Source organism: Gopherus evgoodei, chromosome 7 (genome assembly GCF_007399415.2).
Source record: "Gopherus evgoodei ecotype Sinaloan lineage chromosome 7, rGopEvg1_v1.p, whole genome shotgun sequence".
In the NCBI taxonomy this organism is placed as follows: domain Eukaryota; kingdom Metazoa; phylum Chordata; order Testudines; family Testudinidae; genus Gopherus; species Gopherus evgoodei.
Window position 1 is genome coordinate 95,335,339 of NC_044328.1, and position 24,641 is coordinate 95,359,979.

The window sequence follows — 24,641 nt, forward strand, 5'->3', positions numbered from 1 at the left end:
AGCCCTACATTTCTATAGTTGTATGTGCGTACTTGCTGCCCTGGCCTTAATACACCAAGGTACTTAACCACATGCCTAACTTTAAGCATGTGAACAGTCCCATTGAAGTCCAGTGCGTCCATCTATGCCTGGTAATAGCTATTAATGGGGTCAGACTTTTAGCTTTGTTAGTGTGGTTCACTTGTACTTGCTAATAAATAAACTTTAAGCAAAATTCCATGCAGGATTATAAGCTATATATTATTTATGTAAAAGCCCACAGCAGCTTCATGAAGTAATGAAAAAATGTAATGTATAACTTGAAAAGGAAACTAGTCTAGATCTTCTAACACCATTCTGGATTGTGAGGTAAACATGATACCAAACCGCAAGCTCATTATAAAATTTGGAGCCACATGCATGCATCCAAGGGCAGAATTTGTCCATAAATATTGAAGACTAGAACAAACCCTATTTGTAATTACTGTGTGTTAGTAGCTGATGATGTATAATAGACAGGAAAAGACATTGTCCTTGTCCAGGGGAATTAATCATCCAAATTCAGGATACATCTCAGACATTTTGGGCCTTGTCCAAAACCCACTGAGGTCAGTGGAAAGAGTCCAGGAGCCAGGCTTCCGTGTGTGTGAGAAGATGAACAGGTCACAGATGGCAGTGATCTTTTCATACATGGAGCCAATGTTCCAGAGGGAGTAGAAGAAATGGAGGAGGGACGCTGGGGATAGATGTGCATCAGAGGGTCCAGTGGAACAAAGGTAGTGACAAGGAAGAGTGTGGGAGGTGGAAAGGATGGGATAAAGGGAGAGCTGGAACTGGGACAGATGTCACTGGAGAAGCAGGGAGAGTAGTGTGCATGTGGGTTATGGATTTATGAGTGTGGGAGACTGAGAAGGGAAGAGGGGAGAGGAAAAGACAGATGTGGTGGGAACAGAAGGGGAAGGTTCAAGGGAACAAGAGGATGGTTGCAAGAGTTTGAAGGAACAGACTATGATGCAGAGAAGGGATGTGGTGAGAGCCATGGGTGTATAATGGCTGCCCGTGATGATAATAGTGACTCAGTGGGGAACTCAGTGATTTGGGCAGATGCAGTAGATTTGACTGAGAATCAATAGACAGTGGAACAAGCAGATAGATTGGTACAAACTAAGATGATGAATGGTCAATAATACAAAATCTACAATACATAGAGTAATCTAGATCCAAGGCATACCAGCAGGATATTGAGTTCTGAGAGAGGGGGCAGGAAAATGGCTGTTTATCTCAAAAGATTAGGATCTGAGGTAAAGATAATTAGGATGTAAATAACAACTTGAAAGCTACAGACTGGACAAATCCTTTGTTCCCATATAAAATATTTTCACCTAAAGATGTCAAAGCACTTCACAGAGATCAGTGGCCAAGATTTTTAAAATGGACTAGTAAGTTTGGGGTGCCACCAATGGTGGGTAACTAACTTGAGACATTTTAAAGGGACTGGTTTTCAGAAAACGGGTGCTCAGTGTTCTCTGAAAACTGGGGACTTAAAACATTTCAAGTCAAACAACTTGAAAATTGTTGCCACTAAGGATTAGTTCCTCCATCTCTAAAATGGGGCTATTGAGACACAGAGAGGTTAGGACCCAGATCCTCAAAGGCAGTTAAGGAACTAACTGCCATTGATTGTTTAAAATGGGAGGTAGGCACCTAAATGCCTTTTGAGGATCTGGGCCTATATGACTTACCCGTCTCTCCTGCTGTGCTGTAGATCAGTTGGATAACAGAGAGAACTTGTCTCTCAGCCCCATGCTCAATCCATTAGCCCAAGAACAATTTAATTTCCATCCCAGAGAGTCATGTAACAACTGTTCAACTTCGCTTTGACAGCTTTTTACAATCACTGCAGTTCACTGAAAAATAAACACTGGATAGAAGATTGGGAGGAACTGTGAGAGTAACTTCTGGTAGCTACATCTGGCAATATAGTTTGTGAATGATAGAAAGTTAGATGAAATAGCAAGGCATGCATCTTTTCACATATCTGTATCCAGCAAACAAAATTAATTCTATTGTCTTTTATGGAAAGCTTGTGTAGGAGCTGCTTTGATTGATGGATTACATCTGCAGTTGGAGACTGTAAGGGGATGATAGATTCAGGCTTCTGTTACAGGGTTTTCACTTTTCATCATGAAGAAAACTGAAGATTTCTTTCCAATGCATTTTATTTTGGCGTTAGAACTTTTCAAAGTGATCCACAAATGGTGGGCTTTGATTTCCACTTGTTTAAAGTCAGTGGTAATTAACATTTCTTTGAGAACATTCTAACCAAATGTTCTAGTTTTGTCCTTTATTAAAATAATAATTTTTGCTTTTAGCTCAAAGATGTTAATTAGTGTTCATAATAATCCCATTTGGAAGTATTATTGTCAGCATCTGAGATGGGGAGCAGGTTGTTTGGATGCAACTGGAGACTCACGAAAGACACAGAAAACTTATAATTAACATAATATGTCCCGATAGACCTGTTTCATCTGCTGTGGATAATGCTTTGTCTTCTGTCCATTGTGTACTTGCAGTTTGTTTTTTTTCTGGAGGGGGGAAGAGGTGTGAATGGCAATAATAATGAAAAATTCTCTTCCAGCCCTGCCCAGTCTCGTAAACATATTTGGGCAAAAAAGACGACAAACTGACACCTAGATTAAGGAGGCTGTGGATGCTAGGTGGCAAGGCTGGATCGTCTTACCCTTTCCATGAGGAAGGGGTGGGTGTCAGGACTTTAACCCATCTTTTCCTTTGTGATCTGAAGTGGATGGCCATGGAGATTTGAGGAGAGAGCTGGGGATGCAAGAAGGTATAGCAAAGGAGGAGACTATCCAACTCCATCTCCTGTGTTGTGTTCAGCTTTCCATATAGAGAGCCAGAGATTATACAGCTAGGGAGCTCTATAACCTCCCTTTAGAGCCCATCCAGGGTTGCTCTGTGCAGTATTAAGGAACGGTCCAGTTGAAGGAAAGGTAGCTCCTACAGAATCTACACTGCCAGTGTGGTCAATGGCCTCTCATTCTTTGCTGAAGGGAGTCCCCTTTCCATATACAGACTAGAATGATTGAGGTTTGAGAAGGCTCAGCCTGCAAATCTACATCCCCCTCCCTGCTTTCTCTTACTGGAAAGACCATGCAGAAAAATCTCTCAGAATGCTCCTCTCCTCTGATCCCGCTCCTGTGTGCTTTTCTACTAAAAGGCAATCTGGCCATGAAGCTGTTTCTTCAATAATGCCAGCTACTCTCCCCCTCTTCCCTTTTAGGAAAAGCATGTATTGAAATTAGATCACAAAACCCAACCCAGATTACTTCCAGGATCAAGAGAGTACCCAAATCCTAAGAAAATTGCAGTGACTGGCTCTTTTTTTTGGAACCAGTGGAAAACCTGCCCTGTGACGAGCATGCATCCAGTATGTTGTGTGGAGCCAAGAATATCCAGAAAATGAAAACTGCTTTAAAATGCCATGTAAATAAAGGAAAAGCAGCAATTGTAATGATTGAGAACAGGGGGCTAGCCCAAACCAGGGAGATGAGATGAAGAAGGGTAGCAAGGCTGGATGGAGAGAGGCTTTGGAAAATGGAACAATTTTGTATGGTATTGCAAATTTGCTCCTGTTAAATATGCAGAGCTAAAAGTTAAAATACCATTTATATTGGCACCTAACTTGTTGAGGCAATCTAATAGAGCCCTGCAGCAATCTCTGAAATCTGCATCTGAAAACTTGGAAAAATGCCTTATTCCAAATGGAAAGATAGAATAAAGCAACAAGTAAGAGAGCAAGCCAATGCAAAGCACCTCTGGAAAGCCCTGGAAAAAGCCAATCAACTGCCATGTGCAATAGCCTGAAGAATTGGAAGGTGAATTATAACAGAATGTTGACTAGTGGGAAGATATAACTATGAATGAGAGAGTGATGAGCTATTTAGCTGGTACACAAGTTTGGAATATGCTTCATTTATCTACATTTATGAAGTCAATGGGAGCCTTGTCTGATAGGGATTGTAGGGTTTAGCCTGATCTGTATTACACTTTGTTGTCATCCTCTAGCAAATTTGTGCAGCTTTAGACTCACCTTTTTTGTGTGTGTGCTGCACTAGAGCAATTGTCTAAACTCATTCATCATATTTTGTTTTTTTTTTCTACAGCCATGGTGCATAAATCTTTTTGTATTAATTAGACTGGGTGAAGAGGGTGGTATTTAGAGCGTCCCGGCTCCCTTCCTTGTACATCCATGTGGAGGGAAAAAGATGTGCCAAATTCTGTTGGAGCAAATAATGAACAATTGCACCATAGTAAACTCTTGGAATCAAATACTATAGGGTCTGTCAAGTGGAGCAAATAGCAGCGGAAGAAAGAGAAAAGGGAGATGAACCAAAGCAGAAAAACCTGTGGAAATCCTGTGTCTAGTCCATTCTCTGAGGGCCTGACGAACATGGGTCTTCAATACATGTCTTTTAGAGGACTGTCTTCATGGCTACCTTCACTGATGTGACATTATGACAGATTATTTTTATGTAACTGTGATGACATGATCAGCTCACATGTTACCCTGTGCTTTTTACAGTTTCTGTTGTGTTCCTGTCATCTGCACTGGAATGTACCAGTGCTCTAAGAAGAATTAATGTGCAATAGTATTTATCTCATGTTGTCCAGATTGTTCCTAGGACATTCTCTGAGGCTAATAGTTGCTGACTCTCTTTTCTCGCCTTGCTTCTCATATCACATCAGCATGCGGTACTCCACGTCATGTACTTTGTCTCACTGCAGCAATTCTTCTGATCAGATCAAGCTGACTTTGATTCTGGTCCGGATTCTGATACCATGCTGAATAGTAAATCACTTGATGAATGGTCCCTAGGAAGTCAATGAGAGCACTTGTAGAGTAAAGTACCACCTAGCATGTGTAAGGATATCAGAATCTGGCCCTTAAGCTTTAAACCTAACACCCTCACACACTGGGTGTGCAGTCTCTTTTCTTGTGAAGTTGATGGTGGTAGCTCACTATATACTGATGCTATGTCTGTGCCATGCAGGTGATTGGAGAATATGACTTTGGGGTAATAATAAGCAAATGATGGAACAAGGATTGCAGTAGATACTCAGACAAACTTTCATTGACTTCAGAGGAAGTTTTCTTGAATGAGGACCCAGTCATCCTTTCATGGGTATTACTCCTTGCAGAGGTTCCCTTGAATTCTCCCAGCAGGGACAGGATCCATGCAGCCTCTTGAGAGCATGGCTGTCACAGAAGACTTCATACTAGGGCCTTGCTTGATGGCAGCTCCCTACCTGTCATAACCAACCTCTAAGGGGAGAAGAGTTCCACACTATGGAAAAGGAAGCAGCTCGAATTACTGTGAACTCTGTTGCAGTAACTTACACTGTCTTGTCTCAGAAGCCAGAATCCAGCAAATACCTGCTGGCCCATCTACTCCCAACCCCACAGTGCTGGCTTAGTGGAAGGGAGATTAGGCTGTGAAGCTGGCTTTCTCTTCTCTCATTGTTCTCCCAGCCAATCTGCAGGTGTAGACTCCCCTCTACTTATGGAACTAAGAAGCTCATGATCTGGTCTGATATTTGTAAGTATGACATATTGCCATGCCTGCGTTCTGGCTTTACACAAATTCTTAGCCAAGCATGTTCTGTAAGCTGAGAGAGAAGAAATTCATATTTTCTCAGCGATGTGTAGGAGAGTGCAGCTGAAGAAAGACATCAGTTTGCTGCTACAGTTGATTCTTGAAAGCAGCGTTTAGTCTCTGGAGAACTAGGTTTGAATCCTGTTGAGAAAGAAAATAAGTTTGATCTTAGATTCTAGTGGGCGTTTGCTACATTACAAAACCACCATGCAATAGGGGAGAAAAACTTTTGTGATTGGCAATGTATTCCCAGGAGAACCCAAGACTGCAGTCTGCAGGCACATGTGTTGCAGATCGACAGAGGTATATTCACAGAGTTCTGTGTGTTTAGCTCTGTTTACTGGAATATTTCTCTCTCACAAGTATGGAAAGTCATGGAGAAAACCAAAACAAGAAAGAGATTGATGTGGATAAAATAAAACTTACTGTGCAAGTAACATGTTACAATGTATTGCAGTGGAAATTCAAAATTAATCCTGAAAATGACTGTCTAGACAAGTTTGACTGATTTATTTACCCCAATAAATGTTAGAGTATAGTGGCAAGATTTATTTTGACACAAATGACTCATCACTCTTTAGGAGTCCATTGTCAGAATGAAATGAAATCGTGTCTTTTTACTTTGGGGATCTAATGCTAATAGAATATACGAAACTCTGGATTCTAACTTAAATGAGCCAAGAGAGAGACCTACTACATTAACTTACTTTGAAGCATTTTTGCCCAGGAAGCGGGGGCGTAAATCTGTGATAGCATACATAGCTGTTCTGCTTCAGTTTTTACCCAGCAGGTACAGTTGTTAATGGTGTTGAAACACTTCCTATATAATCCATGGGGCAGAGGACCCCAGAACTCTGCTGAACAGTCACTTACAGTATTTTCCCTCAATAAAGTTAAAAACTGTTCCAGCAGGACTTCCCAATATAGCTGGAAAGAAAATAGACAGGTTTCCATCTGATGCTTATATTCAGTTTTAGAACAACATGTTCCCTAGTGAATGGAGGTGGTCTCCTGCATCATAGATCTCTACATGCTTAGGGCTGTTAGGTTCAAAATGCCTTAGGAGTACTGTACTGTTGCTATTTTAAATCCTTTCATATAAGTATTTTTCAAAGAGTAGTTTTAATTAGCACTGTAATAATTTTAATTGCTTGGGGGGGAAACTCTCAAAACGTGCATGCCACAGTCCATGAGATCACTGCTGCTTTTTCTCTCAAATTTCTGAGGAAGATAGTGACTAGAAACTCTTTGTGTGCCAGCTGAAGGAAGAGTGAGGGAAGGAGACAAAGACTTTGTATCAGAGGAAGATTGGAAATTGAGGAGGGGAGCAAAGTATGAGCACCACAAAGAATTTTAGAAGTGCAGAATCCCAAAACACTTCCTACATGAACAGGGGTACAAACGCCTGTGTCCTGGCCAAATTGAATAACTTAATTTTGCCTAACAAAAAAAATTTCCTATATGGTCCAGTCTTCCTGTCGTTCTTTCTCAGGCAAAACTCTGGAAAATTTGGCCCATAGTTTCCTGAGTGTTCTAAACTATTTTAGTTAATCCTATATACATTTTTATACTACACTCCTCTCTGTGCTATGTGAGTATCATCTTGATTGCATACACCCCTACATGCATGGTGTTGAACTAATTTTGCATGCTTGTTATGGCATCTGTGTAATAAGTGTTGCCAAATTTGCACTGCCTACATATAGTAGAATATTCTGCACATGTGTTGTGCGGTTGGAGTCTGTGTGGTGAGGAGTTTCTCTTGAATTTTTCATGTGCACTGTGAAAGCACAGTAGTTCTGTTTGCTTGTGGAAACTGAACTGGGACGTTGTGAGCACAGAGAAGTTTGTGTTGGCTGCGTTGGCTGCATCTTGTCAAATCTGTTTTTATTTCTTCCAGATTTGTGTGTTGTGGAATTAGAGGGGTTTTTAAGTGCAAAGACGGTGGTCTTCAACTTTCTGGACTGGATAATTTCTTTCTTATAAATTTAACCAATTTGTTTTAATTTCAAAGATGAATAATGAAGCAGATTTCCGACGTAACAGAGCTGACTAAGTACCTGGCCAGGTTGTATGCAATGGTGTTTCAGGATATAATACAGTGGTCCCCAAACTTTTTAACTTGCGCCCCCTCTTATCCTGTCTATGCCCCTTCCCCCCAGTGTGGTTGGGGGCAGGGCTGGACTGGGAGCCAGGGGCTGAGGATGGGGCTGCAGCTGGGGGCGGGCCTGTGGCTAGGAGCGGAGTTGGGAACAGAGCCACAGCCTGGGCCGTGGTTGGGGCCTGAGGCTGGGGCGGGGCTGGAGCCAGGGGCCAAGGCTGGGACTTCACCTGGTGGCGGGGCCAGAAGTGGAGCCATGGCAGGGAACTGGGGCTGGAGCAGAGCTGGTGGCGGAGCAGGGCTGTGTGGAGCTTCCTCCCTGCCCTCAAATGTTCCTCTGCACCCCACAGTTTGGGGTCCACTGATATAATGTATCCAGTGGGTTGTATTCAGGATGCATTTGTGGGAATTTGAATCTTGGTCATCTTGTTAGGAACTTTGTGTTTCATTGGTTTTGTAAAGCACAATAGCCCCATTTCAGAAAGGCACGTGTTTTAGTGCTATCCTGAACAAGGAGGTTTTTCTGAGTCAAGACTCATGTGCTTTTGTGCTTCTGTGAGGAAAATCCAGTTGTGTCCATCTCCCCCCCGCCCCAAACTGTATAGTTGGAGAGGTCCCCATAGCATTGGAATAAGTGTGATTCAGCTGCACCCGTTAGCCCCACAACAACCCCTTCCCTGAGCCACAAATCACCCTGGTGTGCTAGGTGACAGGGAGTTGAGGCAGAGCCCAGCTCCTCCATCTGCACTGCAGGTGTGGTGAGCATTTGTCGCCCCACACTCATCACATATGTACACATTCCTATGCAGGTCTCTCTTTGCAGCTCCCCACAATCCCACTTGAGTCCCTTTTTGGATTTGCTGCACTGAGGATTTTCCACGACCCCCCAGTGACAGGTGAATTTCTCTATAGGTGAGGCAAATACTCATTTCATTAATTTGGGTGAGCTGCAGAGAGGGGAAGTACTGAAACATTGCACCTGAGCTGTGGCTTACAACCCCGCCGCCTCACCCTCTCCTACGGTATATTTTGGGCTGGGCTGCTTTTCACTTCATGACTGCAAACACTGCTTCCAAAGCTACACTTCCTGGAGAAGCATCATAGTACAGTCTAGCAATTGGTTGAGTAGTTGTATACTTCGTACAGGTTCCAAAAACTTGGTTTGAGGGACCCACCTTTCTCTGAAATAATTTGGCCCACATTTGGTTGACAGGCAGATAGTAATGCTGATCTTGCCACACATTCCTCTGAGCATATCAAAGCACTTTAAAAACATTAATTAAGCACCATAACATCGGTACAAAGTGGGTAAATAATTACAGTAGATGGTGTGTTGTCTGGTTCTCTTTCTTGGAATCTACTCTGTTCTGCTTTGCATGTCTTGCACCTTAACTTTCCTCACACTTTTAATATCTCCAGTGACCTAAGTTATGTCTACACTTCAATCAGGAGGTGAGACTTTAGCATGTGTAGCCATACCCAAACTAGCTTTGATCCGCCTAACTCAGAGGTGGGCAAACTATGGCCCGTGGGCCGCATCTGGCCTGTGGGACCCTCCTGCCCGGCCCTTGAGCTCCCGGCTGGGGAGGCTAGCCACCGGTCCCCCACAGCCTCGCCGTGCTGCCAGCGCTCTCAGTGGTGGGGCTGCGAGTTCCTGCTGGGCAGCACACCTGTAAGAGCCGCCAGGGATGTAGTGTATTAAATTGCTCCCTGTAGGAATGTGCTACTTACGGAGTGCCAGGACTGGCAGCAGTAAGTACTACATGCAAGTAGCACATTCCTATGGGAAGCAATTTAATACACTACAGGCCTAGTGTATTCCCTGCCTCCTTACCATGTTGCTCAGAGCAGCAGGCCTGGCAGCTGTATGTAGCACATTACTACTGGGAGCAATTTAATAAACTAGACCACCCCTCCATACAGTTTCAGAACCCCAATGTGGCCCTCAAGCCAAAAAGTTGACCCACGCCTGGCCTAACTCAAGTAATAATAGCAAAGAAGCCATGACAACAGAGGCCCTGCCTGCCCAGGACCCTGGGTACATACTGCTGTAGCGTCACTGCTATTGTTACACAGGCTAGCTTGGGTATATCTACACATGCTGCACTCATACCTCCAGATTGCAGTATAAACATATCCTTATTTGAAGCTCCATAAGGCTCTCAAATGTTCTTCCTGTGTGGGTTAACTGCAGTATTGTCAAGCCCATGCATTTAAAAATCATGAGTCAGGCCCCAAACAATTGTAAGTAGCGTAAAAAATCATGAGATTTTTTCTTTTTTTTCTTTTTCTTTTTTTTAAAAAGATTTTGGGGATGCTAATTTTGGAGCCGTTAGGTTTTAGTTGGGTCATGATTTCAAGCTTTTCTCTGCAGCCACCAGGGTTAGAAACATATGTCTTTTTTTAAAAAGAAAGCTGAGCCTCTCACCTAATCATAGGCCCCCAGGAGATGGGACTTTGAGAATAATTCCAAATATTACAAGACTTGTTATAAACTCATGAGTTGATGACAGTGTAAGTGCTAAATATAAGGCATATTACTTTCAATGAGAGACAGAAAAAAGCTACAAAATTTGGATCCAGATTTTTGTTGGGGTTTCACACCTCCCCCAACGTTCACGGTTCAGATCCACCTCAAGTTTCAGTAGTTCCAGAAGGAAAAAGCTAGGGTTTTGTATACTGTATGTTATATAAGAGAACTACAACAAACATTTCTCCTGCCATTCATTCATATTCCGGGTAGCTCTTCAGTTACACCTGGGGAGACGGGGTGGAATAGTCATGAATTCTCTCTTGCAGCTTTTGGTGAGATCACAAGTTTCTAGAGGGTGAGGGTGTGAAAGGAAGAACTAATCCTTTAGCTGGCACAGTCTACTCTGGAGCAACTGGATTCAGGGTTGTTCTCCTCAGGCAAAAAAAAAAAAAAAGGATTTTTCCCCCCCAATTATTTTTTTCATCCTTTCTTGCATTTAAGGGATAGTATTCTTAGACTGATCTTTCCCTCCTCATTTTCTCCTGCTGTCTGTGTTTCTGACAGCTACCAATTTGACTGCTAGCCGTTGAAGCCAACAAGTAGAGGTTATAAAAGTATATAGCATATGAAAACACATTTAGACTTCTTGTATAGTGTGTGCTTTCCAAATTACTGCACCTTTTTGAATGCTCTTCAAAAAAATTTAATATCATGGTTGGATGTTTATTCACAGACCATGGGCTATGACAGTACAAGTTTTTATATGCTCACCAGTCAACAGAGCACATGAGGGAAAGGACAATTATTCCAAACCTGCCATTAGAATAGATCATTCATAAGTTCCGTTAGGATGAAAGGGCTGTCTGCCAACTGAACGGCTCTTAAATCCTCAAAATAGGGCTCAAGTGGGAATTAAGGGATGCATAAACTGTGTGCTGGCCCACAGCATAGGGGTGAATTTCCCCTTTAGTGCATGTATATCATACAATTTTTTGTATCTATATGCTGGCTATACTTCTTTCCAATAAAAACATTTAAAAGCAAGCCCTTGATCCTGCAGCACCGTATGCACCCGAGTAATCCTTTTGTTGTGTGTAGCCATATTGCAGTCCATGGGACTACATGCATAAGTCAAAATAACTTGTATAAGGAAGCCTCTTAAGGAATGGGCCTCCTGTCATTTGTGGGCACCTTAAATAAACTGACTAGCTCAAGGTTACAGCTGGAGCTGATCTACAAATTTTCGACAAGACATTTTCAATTTGTTTATTATATTGTCAGAATGAAACACTTTTGCTTTGTTGAAATGAAATACATTTAGAATGTTTAATGAAATGAAAAATTCTGAGATTTTGACTTTGTCCTCATTCAGGAGGAAACATTTTGAACTCTCAGATTTTCCCACATGATGGAAATTCTGTGTTTTGACCAACTCTAGTTATAGTTTCTACTGCATACTGACATTAGCCTTGAATGTCCTATCCTGGATATCTGTCCATCCAGTTTGCTAACTCAAAAGGCTCTTCTGTCCTTCTCTCCAATGTCTAATGTTTATATATCCCACATGTGCACTTGCCTTCCCTCCCCCCACCCCCAGTATTCCTTAGAATGTCTTCATTCTTCCTTTGTTATGAATTTGAGGAGAAAAATTGTTACCAGTATGAATAACATTCTCCTGCCAAAAGAAACATTTTCTTTAACGTTGATTGTAAAATAATGGAAATGAATTTAAGGTATTCTTTTAGTGCTTAAATTGGTAATATACTAGAATGTCATTTTAAATTCTGAGACCTTATGAATAGTCCATTGTTTTAGTTGGGATGGTGGGGGATTAGTTTCCGAGAGATTATATCCTGCTGCCCACATGAGCTCATTCCTTTTGCAAAAATGGCCAGCTTTGGAATGTTGGGTTATTGTGGGCGTTGCCCTATGTTATGAGGCTAGGCTGCTTTTGATGGGCAACTCAACCCCTTGAGGTTTCAGTCTCTCTCATAGTGGAGTTACTCCAACTCTCACCAGTGTAAAAGAAGAATCAGGTCTTTGGTGCCCATATTAACTGGGATCTCCTTTATGTGGTACACTGTGCGCATTAGCGTGGCAACCCAGGTTCTGTTCTGCCTTTTGCCCAGTGCAATCCCATTGAAACCAATAGGTCTACATGGAATAAAAAATCAGTGCAGAATTTGGATCTGTAAATTTTAATAAATTTCACAAAAGATATATTTAAACAAACAAACAATAACTACGCTTTCTGGGTCATGAAGCGGTGTACAAGCCTGTGGGTGAGATTTGGGTGGTTTTGCTGCAGAGTTTTGTGAAACTCAAATACAGTCTTTGGAGGGATTTTTGTTCAAGTGTCTGAGGCTCAATTAGTTCTGACATCCAGTCCAAACTCTGAGCAGTAAATGTCAATGAAGTTAATAAGACGCAGTGAAAGATCTAAAGGGGCCTGATTCTCTCTCACTTACACTAGGGCCCCTCTCTAGTGCACTGGCTGCAAAAAGGGGCATTTAAGTGAATGTAAATACAATCACAGTTGTGGAGAATAAATTATTGAAATCATAAAGTAGTTGTAAAAATTCTGAAAGCCTCACACCCACTGAGATGATGCAACTTCTCCAGTCAATCATTACACCCTTCTACAGGTAGAGTGACCAGAGAGTAAGTGTGAAAAATCAGGGTGTGGGTCTGTCCCTATAAAATCAGGACATCCCTGTCACCCTATCCACAATAACAGCATGAGATGCATTTAAACTAGTTACTGTCTCCACAACACAGTTTGTCTCCAGGAAGGGCTGAGTTCCCAAAGCAGTTATACACAAACTCCTTAGGATTATACAGGATATGCACCCTTTCTTTGGAACAAGTGTAAGACACATTTTTCCCAGCTGAACAAAACAGACATGAGTCTGTGTTTCATTCAATGGTTGGGTTCTCTCTCTTCCCCCCTCCCCCCCGCCTGAGATGCAGAAGTAGAGACCTATCTGGTATGGACACTAAGGAAGTTTATTTGGGGCGGGGGGAAACCGATAGTTAGTCAACAAGGGGAAAACATAAAGAGGATTTAGCAGCTTAAAAGAGCGAAATGAGATATTTCATCTAAAAGTATTCTCTCTCCAGAAAGACACAGAGGCATCAAAGAGAGAGACTGGGCCTGGGCGACTGGGAGGATAATGTGGTTATTAACAGAGGATTTCAAAGGGGCAGATAAATTTGGCTTTAACCAACTTGATATGAGTGTGTGGGATGAGAAATCAGTTAGAAATGTGAAAGTGACTAGAGTGGGAGGAGTCAGAGTGATCATGGACACAATGCTGTGATTGGATAAGAGATGAGAGGTTGTGCTCAAGAGATAAAGTGTAAATGGAGAAGAGAACTAGGGACAGAACTCTGAGGGACCCAACTGAGGGGGAAAAGGAATCTTTAATGGGAAGGGAAATTGAAATATCTTCTGAAGTGGCTGGAGAGTGAGGAAGAGAACCAAGAAAGCACTAAAGCCAGGAAAGACCAAGGCAAAGAGAGAACAGCTGTGTCACAGACAGCAGATAGCAAAGGAGACAGAAAAGCACCTTAGGTTAAGATGGGACTACAGGGTTTCCAGGTAGGATCAAAGGAGATTAAGTGAAAGAGGGGAAAGTAGACAGCAAGGGAAGGTTGGAGATGGAGACAAGTGGAGTCAAGAGGTTTTCTTTTCTGGGAAACTGGAGTGTTTTTGAAAGCTATAGAAAGGAGCCAGGTCAGCAAAGATGACCATGCAGGAAGAGATCCACTAATGGTTAATGCACCACTAAAGAATTTATTAGGCATGCTGGATATGAAGTACAGCTAGTTTTGTGCTACTCACTTCAAAAAAACAAACTTTGTGGCCTCTCGTTGGAGGGTCATGTTATGCCTGAGAAGTGAGCCTGCTCATATGCTACATTTGAGAGGCAGGAAACAATGGACAGCATATGACGAACGTTATACTGCACTGGCAAGTCGCACTGTGTGATATTCGCTGAGCTTTCCAGCTCCATTTGTCATGTTTAATATGTTGGTGCAACAACTATAAATATGTGATTGCTACACAAGTATCGTTAGTCATTTTAATATAAGGCTGAAAATATATAAGCACAATACATCTTTTAATGCAGCCTGAGGGATCCTTTATTGTGGAAGCTGAGGTGAATTTTAGTGCTGTTACATGGGTCAGACTGACAGCCTTACAGTGAGTAAAGTGTTTTAGATACTCTGAAGGACAGGTGACTGCAGTGTGTATCTGGTGAGAGCAGTGTCACCAATCTGCTTCAACCTTGACTTGGAGAGACCAGGTGTAAGATTTAGTGCTTCATTGCTTTACTGAGATTATGAACAAAAGTGCTTGTTAGTGCTTATTGTTTATATTGGGTTTAGAGGGAATAAGGAATGTAGAATACTCTTCCTCCCCTCCCCCCAACACCCAAAAGGAACTGGAAAGGGAAACAGTTCCAGTGGAAATTCCAGTTTCAGGTAGGTCAGTGTAGACGGTAACAACTCTTGATCATTACATAGCTGCACTGGTTTTCAACCCGATAACCTAGAGGTGAGAGGCTCTCTATTCCCTTATTAACCCCCGACTTATCAGCCTTACTGTAGAGTGATAGGACATCCCATACTCACATTGGTACCGATATGGCATTGCATGATTTGCCTTCTCTGGACCAAGAAACATTTGAACATAGAAACTCTGCCTTCAATAGATTGGCCTAAGTTGAGAAGTTATGACTTGACACCCAGCTGCCCCAAAGTTCAGCAGTATGCTTGAGACCATCTGTAAAGTTAGCCTTACGTTAGAGAGGGGGAAATGGACCACTGTGGAGTGAGCATATTGGCTACCAGCAGAAAATTTGGCCTGATGACTGAAATGTGCTGAGGTGTTATAACCTGGATATTCCACTGTAAGAATCTGATAACTAGAGTTCTGTCCTTAAAGCCTCTCAGTAGTGGCTTATCTTTAATTCTTCTTCCACGTATTACTCCGCAGTCTAAATCAGACAATCAGTTGCAAATTCATATTACCCGAAAGAGCTGCCGAAAGAGCAGAGCAGGCTTTATATATAAATGATGAAATGGTTAAATCTTATGAACCCAGTTTGAATTCATTCAGGAACTGCATAGTGAATACTCTGCTACTTATTCCTATGTGTCCAAGGTTGAAAGTGGTTCTCAGTAAATGGATCTCTTAGAATACAATGGTCCACTTTCTTTCTATTTGTATTTTTCATTGAATCACAGGAACGTCCTTTGTACCATTACTGAATTCATATCATAGCACTGGAGTTTTCACTAATTTGACTCAGAATTATTATCATATTAATGAGTAATGTAGTCTAGCAATTCAGATTGTAATACAGAACTACAGAAAACTCTAAATATGATAAAAGGTTCATATCTTATCAGGACAGGCACGCTTTTTCCACATTTTGGCCGATTTCCAGCAGTACCTCTGAGCTGACTTGCTGGAAACCCAGTATAAATGGGAGAAATAATCTTTTGAAATTTTTCTTTTTTGGCCGAATTCCTGTTTCCTGGTGATGCTGTGAGTGAAAACTTTTCCCCCATCAGACAACTTTTTTAAAATAAAAAACATTTTGAACCACTAATTCCACTAATCAAACTAAAGTCAGATTTATTCTGCATTATGTTACTTTCCATGTTAACCATAAATAATTTGTTTGTATGGTTTGTGATTTGACAGCAGTTGATTTGCTTTGACTTTTAAATTAATCATTCTGCAGCACACAGTGTCAAAATTATTAAAAATTTCCAATGTGATATGTTTGTTTTACTAATCATTAATGGGTATTAATGTCTTAGATTCAAATGCTTTACATATTGATTACTCTAGAATGTTTGGTTTTAAAGTCACAAGAGTCCAGATCGTCAAAGGTATTTAGGTACCTATTGCTCATTGGTTTCAAACCATTGGAGAGCTGAGCCAAAACCACTTGGGCGCTGTCACAAATAAACTACATTGCTACACATTGTAGCAGATCCTCAGCTGGTGTAAATTGGCACAGCTTCACTGAATTCAGTGGTGGATGGTTATTTACACCAGCAGAGGATCTGGCCCCTAAAATGATAGGTACAACAGGGGTTCACGTATGCACAATTGATAATGTGATGTTTACACATAACTGCAGTGACATGTAATGCAAGTTTTATGTCTTGAATTTTATAAGCATTCCAGAGACAAAAGTATCGTTGTCAGCAAAATGTCACTGTATTTAGTTAATGGAGAAAAACCCTCACATTAAGGGTTTACATACACAGGGACAAATCCAAAAGTCCTTAATCAGGTAAAGTTTTGCCTGAGTTACATCTCCAGGATTTGATCCTTTGTAATTAAAACATAAAGATTCTATATCTGAAACTGACGTCTGCAAAGGAAGAGCTGTGAATTTGCTTATTATCTGCCCAAAGTATTTTACCTTTTTTTAGCCAGAAGAAATAACTTAACAAAGCCCACTGAAGTATAAAGGGCTATTTTTTTTTAATGTTACTCTGTTTTTTATGAATAGATACCAAAGGGGGGAAAAGCAATCTTGGATTTTTCTTGAGAGAAAGAAAAACATGCAACTTGAAGCCTAGTGCCTGAAATGCTTGGAAGACATTATGATTAATTTTATACTTGGGTTTCCAGATGTTGGATTGTATCCCAACTTTTAAGGATTTCTAATGTTTAACAGGATATGTGCTGAGTACAGCATTTAACAGAGTTTTCTTTCATAAACCTAGGATCTAGGAGAAAAGGAGAATTCAGGAAAATATTGCAGACTGAGAGCTGAACCTACAGTTCTTCCAGAAAAAATAGGATGAGCAAAACTGGATTGGTGCCTTATTTGTTTAGAAAGACTATGGATAGAGACACAGTCCCTCATTTGAGCTGTTTGTGCACTGTCCTTTTGGTGCTCATTTGGAGTGGCATCTCACATGCTCAGAAGGATTGTACAGGAGTGGAGTGCCAGCAACTGGAGAACTGTATTGAAGAGGTGCTTGAGCCTGGTGAATGCTGTGCCTCTTGCTTGCAACATGGTTGTACTTGTGAAGGCTACCAGTACTATGACTGTGTCAATGTGGGATTTATGAATGGCAAAGTACCTGAAGGGCAATCTTATTTTGTGGACTTTGGAAGCACTGAATGCTCGTGTCCCAAGGGAGGGGGCAAGATCAGCTGCCAGTTTATGCTTTGCCCTGAGTTGCCCCCAAACTGTATCGATGCTGTACTACCAGCTGATGGCTGCTCTCAGTGTGGAAGAATAGGCTGCCTCCATGAAGGTCAGAAGTATGTAGCAGGCCATACGTTCCATATTCCTCCATGCAAGGTTTGCCATTGCCCAAATTCTGGAGGTGAACTCATGTGCTACCAGCTCCCAGACTGTGGTGCATCCACATTAAATCCTCAGAGCCCAACAGATACCGAAGAGAACGAACCGGAGAGGCACTATGATGATCCATACAGCTATGACCAAGAGGCACCCGAAGGAGATGCCACTCAGGTGGAACCTCCGACAAAACACAGAAACTCTGCAGCCCATACCGAAGAAGACAGCATTGGCCAAGAACAGAGTGAGGATTATGAGTACCGCACAATCAGCGTTACTTCCCCACCATTGACTCAACCTGTTACACGTGCTGAAGAAGCTGCTGTAGGAGTTCCCCGCCCTGAACTTAACAGTGCAACGGAACAAGAAGAAGAAAAGAGAGACCCAAGCACCACAATGGCACCCACAGTGCAGGTTCTGAGTGAAAAAATAACTGTGACTAGCAGTGCTCCTGAGGAGCAAACAACTGCTACGATGGAGATGCCCACGCAAGCGGTAGAATCAGAGAGAAAATCAAAGGGGAAACAAGGGGAGAGAGGGAGACATGAACAAGAAGGATATGCTCGCCCTAAACCAAGAAAACACATGAGAAAAGATTATAAAGAGCAGGGGGGCGGTATATCTCCAGCTCTGAAAGAGAAAAATGTAACTGTGTCACATGGTCACAGACCTTCCCATGAAAAGCATGGAGGAAATACTTTCCCCAAGGTCAAATTTAGTCCCACAACATCCCCTCCCATTGCTCTGAAAGAAGACCGTAGTCAGGCATCCCAAAAGCAGTCCCAGACGCTTTATCGTTACCAACCTGAAGAAGACGGAGACCCCAATTCTATTCATGCTGCTTCCCGGTTACCAGAAGGTAAGGCCTCTATCTTTTTTTTTTTTTTTTTTAACAGCATAGATGTTTTGTTGAGAATAGTGAGTCATCATATAAAAATGGCCCAGAAACATTGTTTTCTCCTTCTCACTAATACATACATGCATGAAATCAAATAAATCTCCAGTCTTCTTTTGTCTTTCTAAGAGAAGCAGGGATTGTTACCTATTTAATTTGGCAGAATAGGTAGACTTCTACTGTTGTTTGCCTTATTTTAATTCCAGAGACCGGACAATGTTTTTTCTGGTGTTTCAACTGCATTTCAGATTAGGCATCGTTCATATACAACCCTTTTCCTTACCCTACTCATTACTGATGTTGAAATGACTTACTATGAAGAGAAGGAATCAGACATAGCTGGCTATTTGCCTGATTTGATTATCCACCTAAACAAAATCTTAGCTTTGACCATATTGATAAAAATCAATTGTTCTAGTATTCCTTCAAGATAAAGCAGGTATTAATACAAAGAAGTATTTACAGGAGTTGCTGCATGTGATGCTAATTTTTTTAAATGTTGTCTAAACCTATTAATGCAAGAACTTCATAAATACGCCAGAATATATTGCCATGGAAGGAAGTAGTAGGAAGCAAAAGAAATACTGCATCTTTCTTGTCATTTTTGGGCTAGAAGTTTTATGATGGTTTTTGATCAGGGCTGGCAAGAGCACGTATTTCCTCTTTGCCTCTGGGTTCCTTTTGACATCTGTAGTAAACGTTGATTATAAGCTTTATGCAGTGCTCATTACAGTAATGAATGCGGACTCCACTGCTGCAAATCAGTATGAATGCAGCTCACATTTCTGATTCATTTTTCATCAAATCAAACGTAACTTTTTTTTCATGATGTGGCACCAAATATTCTCATAATGGTTTTTAATGTTCTATTTCTTTGTTTCTTGTAAAATATCTGTAGTACAGGTAGAGAATGCTCATTAATCTGGGTCATAGTTTTCATAGAATCATAAGGGACTTCAGGAGATCATCTAGTCGAACTGCCTGCTCAAAGCAGGACCAATCCCCAGACAGATTTTTGCCCTAGATCCCTAAATGGCCCCCTCAAAGATTGAACTCACAACCCTGGGTTTAGCAGGCCAATGCTCAAACCACTGAGCTATCCCTCCCCCCTCTTCTTCATATCATCCAGGTAACATGCTGAACCACCTCTTCCCCACTCCGATAAGAGGGGAACTGAGATCAGATCTAGATCCTGGGTTGAAACGGACATTATGACACCTGTCCAAAATAAACTATATACACGATATGTGAATGGGCACAGTAGCCTCTCCCTTTCCTGCCAATCTGAGAACCCAAGTACTTGCATTTTTCCTTTGTTTTTATTGCAAATGCTGATTTAATTGACTTAATCAGAGTGGGACCTTGTGTTTTCAAACTTAGAATAATATCCTGAACAGCAGTAGGCCAAAGGTCTTGTTCGGTGTAAAAATCTATACATTGGCACCATAGATAAACACTTAAAGTGGCTAAGTAAACAGAACACCTACAGAAGTGAATGCTTAGTACATAGCAGCAGAGTTGTATGCAATTTTTTAAAGGCACATCGTTAGCTTCTGACTTTAAAAAGTGATTTTGAAAGTCATTTCAGGTGCTGGGCCCACCTCCCAGTGCTCTGGATTTACAATCTCATTGTCTTTTTATTTTCTTTTCAAAATTTTTCTGAAAGATCAGAACCCACATGAGAATCTATCTGTGACCCTCTGGGGGAAGCTTGAAACTGCCTGTACAGGACGTACTGGCCACTGTGCAAATTAAAGATTGGGAAAGTAGAGCACAAAGTGGAGAAAGAAAAAGCATTAATTATTTGTTAGTTCGGGATGAACTGTATAAGTCACTCCCAGCCAATGTAGCCATCCAAAAATTCATGCCAATAAAACTGACACACCACCCTACACTATCATGTATTCTTTTGATAATGTTCATCAGTATAATACATTTTTTTTCCTTGTTCCTCTCAGTCTTCTTGCCAACACATCTCAGATGTTATGGGTCTGAATCTCTAATATTTTTCCACCGTGTGTAGCCAGGTACATCTGTGTAAAGTGGAGTAACATACTATCTGATCTCAATGGTAGCTTCTTTGAAGAGGTGTAAATGATCATACAAGGTGCAAGGCCATAAGAAATCAGACCCTACTGTTAAAAGATTTATGATAATAAACAAGGGGCATAAACCCAACACCCTTTCTGTGCACAGCTACAGGATCTAGGTTTAAAACCCAGCCTCTGCATTTCTTCCATCTCACTCAAAGGAGTTGTAATGGATTGATGACTTTAGTATTAGGGTTATGCTTTATCCTTAGATCTGAATACAAATGCTCCATTTTTATGGTCCTGACTGAACATTGGAGCTATTTGGCATTTTGTCCCTGCTACAAATCCTTTCTGAAGAAAACCTGAATGTGAATCCTAGTAATAAAACTTCATCTATTATCAAAGTTACTTGTAGCCTAAGGCCAATTGTTCTTGCAGGCTCAAACTAAAACTTCAGCAGGAAGCCTTGCTCCCCCACAAAGTGATGTTTCACCAACCCCAGGCTCTGCCTTCAATCTTTCAAAGTCATCTGGAGAACCAAGAGTCTTACAAATATAGGTTTGAACCTCCCCACAGCCTTCCATAAAGAGTCTTGTGGCCTCTCCCACCAGAACATCATTATCTTTTCATCTTTGTTGCTGTCTTGAGAGAAGTCTCAATGCGCACGTGCGCACACACACACGTATGTACATATGTATGTATCTGGTACTATAGCTGTATGGTTGTCAGCTGCCTGTGGAGGGTTTGACCATAACTCTCAGGAGGCCAATATGGCTGACTGCTTCCTCAGGTGATTTTATTTAAACACATGTTTCAATAGAATTGGCTGAATTTGAAGCCTTAATGTGGCTGATGGGGGAAACAGTTAATTTGCATGACATGGACGATATGAATATTATATCAACAGAGAATTTTCTAACCAAAGTAAGGAACATCCTAGCAGGCCCTGAATATTCCGTTCAGTGGGGAGGTGGATGGATACATTCAGGTGACACTTGGCCCTTAAATAAATTAGTATTCCTCTCAAGATTTTGAAGTAGAAATACGAAAACCAGGAGTCTTTGTTCACAACCCTTTTTGTTCAGATATAAATGATGCACTTCCATTGAGGTCAGCAATGCTGAATTTGGCTCATGGAGTTGAAGCAGTTGCACAGACCTCATGTTTGTGTCAATAACCTAAGAATTTTCTCAAGACCAGTGTTAGGCAAGGCACAGAAGGCCAGCTGTTTCATGTTTCCCATGATACTAGGTGATAGGAACATATTTCTACAGACCTATTATAAAGCTGACACTATCCACAACTGAGAATGTCATTCATCATGGTTAGGACCAATGTTACTGCCTGGGAACTGGGTTTTTTGTGTGGGTTTCTTTTGTTTCTGTTTTTTTTTTTTAATTAGGATAGGTTGTGACTCATGAGTATAGCAATGTGTATTGAGTAATAAAATACATATGTCCTATATTTTTGGTGACTCTTGAGCTAGACTGGCAAAGAACTTAGCCAGAGCTTGAAAGAAAATCGAATTTTGCATGTGTGTATAGAATAGAAACTTGAATTTGTTAGGTAGACTTGTAAATCAGTATAATCTGCCAGATTGTCAGCTAATCTTTGCCTTTTCCCAGAAATCAAAATAAGTTATACTGACTGCACCAATCAGATAATCTTGTTTTGAAGGGTCAGTTTAAAAACTGGGAGACAGATTAGCTGATTCCAAATTAGCTGCCACTGAAATCCAGTGAATAAAGCAGTGCTGCAAATACACTCACTTTTGCAGAGATTCTGATCCCCACATGGATTTTTATGGAACCTGAGCCCTATATTAATTTCTCAGGAATTTCTAAGCCTCCCACAGATTGGGCCAGATTCTCAGCTGGTGTAAATTGGTCTAGTTCTACTGAGGTGAGGATGTGGCCCATAGATTCTTGTGGAGTTTAGAAATCACTAGATTTATTGAAAGCAGAATGAGGACTGTCCTTCCATATCTCTTCCAGCACACATGCAAACGTTTCACCAACACCATATCACAACTCTCTTCAGATATAATCCCTCCCCTGCACCACCTACAGAAAGCTATACTTCCTCCTTGGCATTTCTACACCACATAGGGACTCTTCTGGAACATCTAACGCCCCAATGGGGACTCCTTTGAAATCCTTAGAATCAGCTTAGTTAAAGAACTTTTTAAGGAGGCTTTGTGTTCGTAGACCTAGTGAAGTTGAATCTGCTGGGCTGAAAGATTTTAAGATGGCTGTCTGCTTTATCTAGTACTGAAGAAATTTTGGTGAAGGAGATTGAGATATGCTAATTAACACAGCTGAGTTTACCCACTTTTCATTTGGGAATTAGGTTAATTTATCCACTTCTTTTAACCACTGGTGGAGAATAAATGGTTTCATATGGCAGGAATGCCAATACTTTCCCTTGACAGCGCCATGGAAACTAAGGAAGTTCCCAGATGATAAACTTGAAGGTCAAGTTAAATTTTTAAAATTTGTATTAACCACTCAGAGAATTTTTTAAAAGAAGCAATAGACCTAGAAAACTTAGAAAATGTATAGAATTTTTAACAAAAATTAAAAATATGGAAATATTGTTCAGGAAACACCAGATAAATTTAACCTTAGTCTGCCACCTACATAACGTAGAGTCATGTCTAGAACAAGTATTACAGCTAATTGGCATCTTAAATGTCACATTTCTTAGTGTCTGGGAACATCTCAATTCTCTATATCGTTTGCCTATGTATTTAAAGAAGTTGTGAACATTGTTTCCAAAATCCCAATCATTTTACATAGCAAGCTACACATAGTTCAAGATCTCCACCCATCACAGGGAGCCCAGATGAACCAAATAACAAAATACTGCAGTGACTTATAAATACTCATTGTCTAACATGGGCGGGGGGAAATCTTAAATTAGGAATGTGGGATGGAGACTGGATAGCAGAGGCCTGAATCACCAATATTCTGAATATTTATTTACTCTGACACAAAGTTAGTGTTAAATCCTATCATTCTGATTTGGTAATATTTTATATCCACCTTGCACTGTGTAAATGATTACACAAGGTGAAGGTTAACAATGAATTGTGCCTTGTATTAAGACTGTGGGATAGAAGCTGGTTGGACTTGGGTGTATATATGAATGTGTAGTATGCGGTTTTTTTCGAGTTTGTTCTTAACCAAAATTTCCCATCTTCACAATCTGCATGTTGTCTGGTTTCTACTTCAGTGTGTTCAAAGGTGTTTTTCTCTTAAAGTTATTAATATGTGACCGTAATTTCAACTGATTTACTTTTTTTCTCAGAATATTTATTTACTTACATCCCTGAGCCAGTGAAGGATACATTAAAAATAATTCTCATGCTTACAAGCAGGGCTTTGGAGCTGTGCTCCGGCTCTGCTCCAGCTCCAGGCAAAAACCTGCAGATCCACTGCTCCAGAGCTGCTCCTCGCTCCAGCTCCAGGCTTTGCTCCCAAGTCCTAATACAAATATATTCTTGGGGCTTTTTCCAAGAGCCCAGAAATTTAAAGGCAGCTTCACAGAAACAAATGTTTCTATCAATTGCAGGACAGTGTGTGGAGATGATGAAAATAAGCCTTAAGAAGTTGAAAGCATTTGGTCATCTTTCTGTTCTTCTTATTAACTGCCTCCGAATAACAGAATTCAGTGATGGCTGATTTCCTGATGCCTTTGGTTAAAATTTTGGCTTCACTACTTACATTTTTTAGGTCTCAGTTTGGTTTTATATGTAGTTTACTTTTCATATCCTGAATCACTGCAGCCTCAAATGTAATCTCAGTAAGTACTATTGGTGAAAATAATGTGGCCTATTTTGTAATTTGCTGGTCAGAAACACTCTGTTTTTGGTTTGATTCTTGTTCTTTTTTCACACTTCAGTTGTTCATCTTTCTTTTAGTCTGAAATTTTGGTTTTAGAACACAGTGTCCTTTCTCCATGATGAAGAGTATTTGGCCACAAGGTGGAAGTGCGTGGTCCTAGCTCTCTGTAGTTTCATAGTTGAGCCATTTTGTATCCTATTTCAAAAGCATTCCTATCCTAATTGTCTGTGGTAAGACCACAATGATATCAACTGGCCTAAAGTACTAACTGTAGCATGCAGACAAACCAACTGCAAA

The 24,641-nt window shown here is 41.0% G+C and overlaps 1 protein-coding gene across 3 annotated transcripts in view; it reads left to right on the forward strand.

The window, feature by feature from the left end:
- Nucleotides 1-24,641, forward strand: part of FBLN2 (fibulin 2) — a 202,261-nt gene that overhangs the window by 30,684 nt on the left and 146,936 nt on the right. For all 3 annotated transcript variants that reach the window (XM_030570266.1, XM_030570265.1, XM_030570264.1), the window contains exon 2: nt 16,985-18,430. In XM_030570266.1, coding sequence (XP_030426126.1) covers nt 17,062-18,430 — 1,369 coding nt within the window. In that variant the 5' untranslated portion in view covers nt 16,985-17,061. The remainder of the gene's footprint in view (nt 1-16,984; nt 18,431-24,641) is intronic.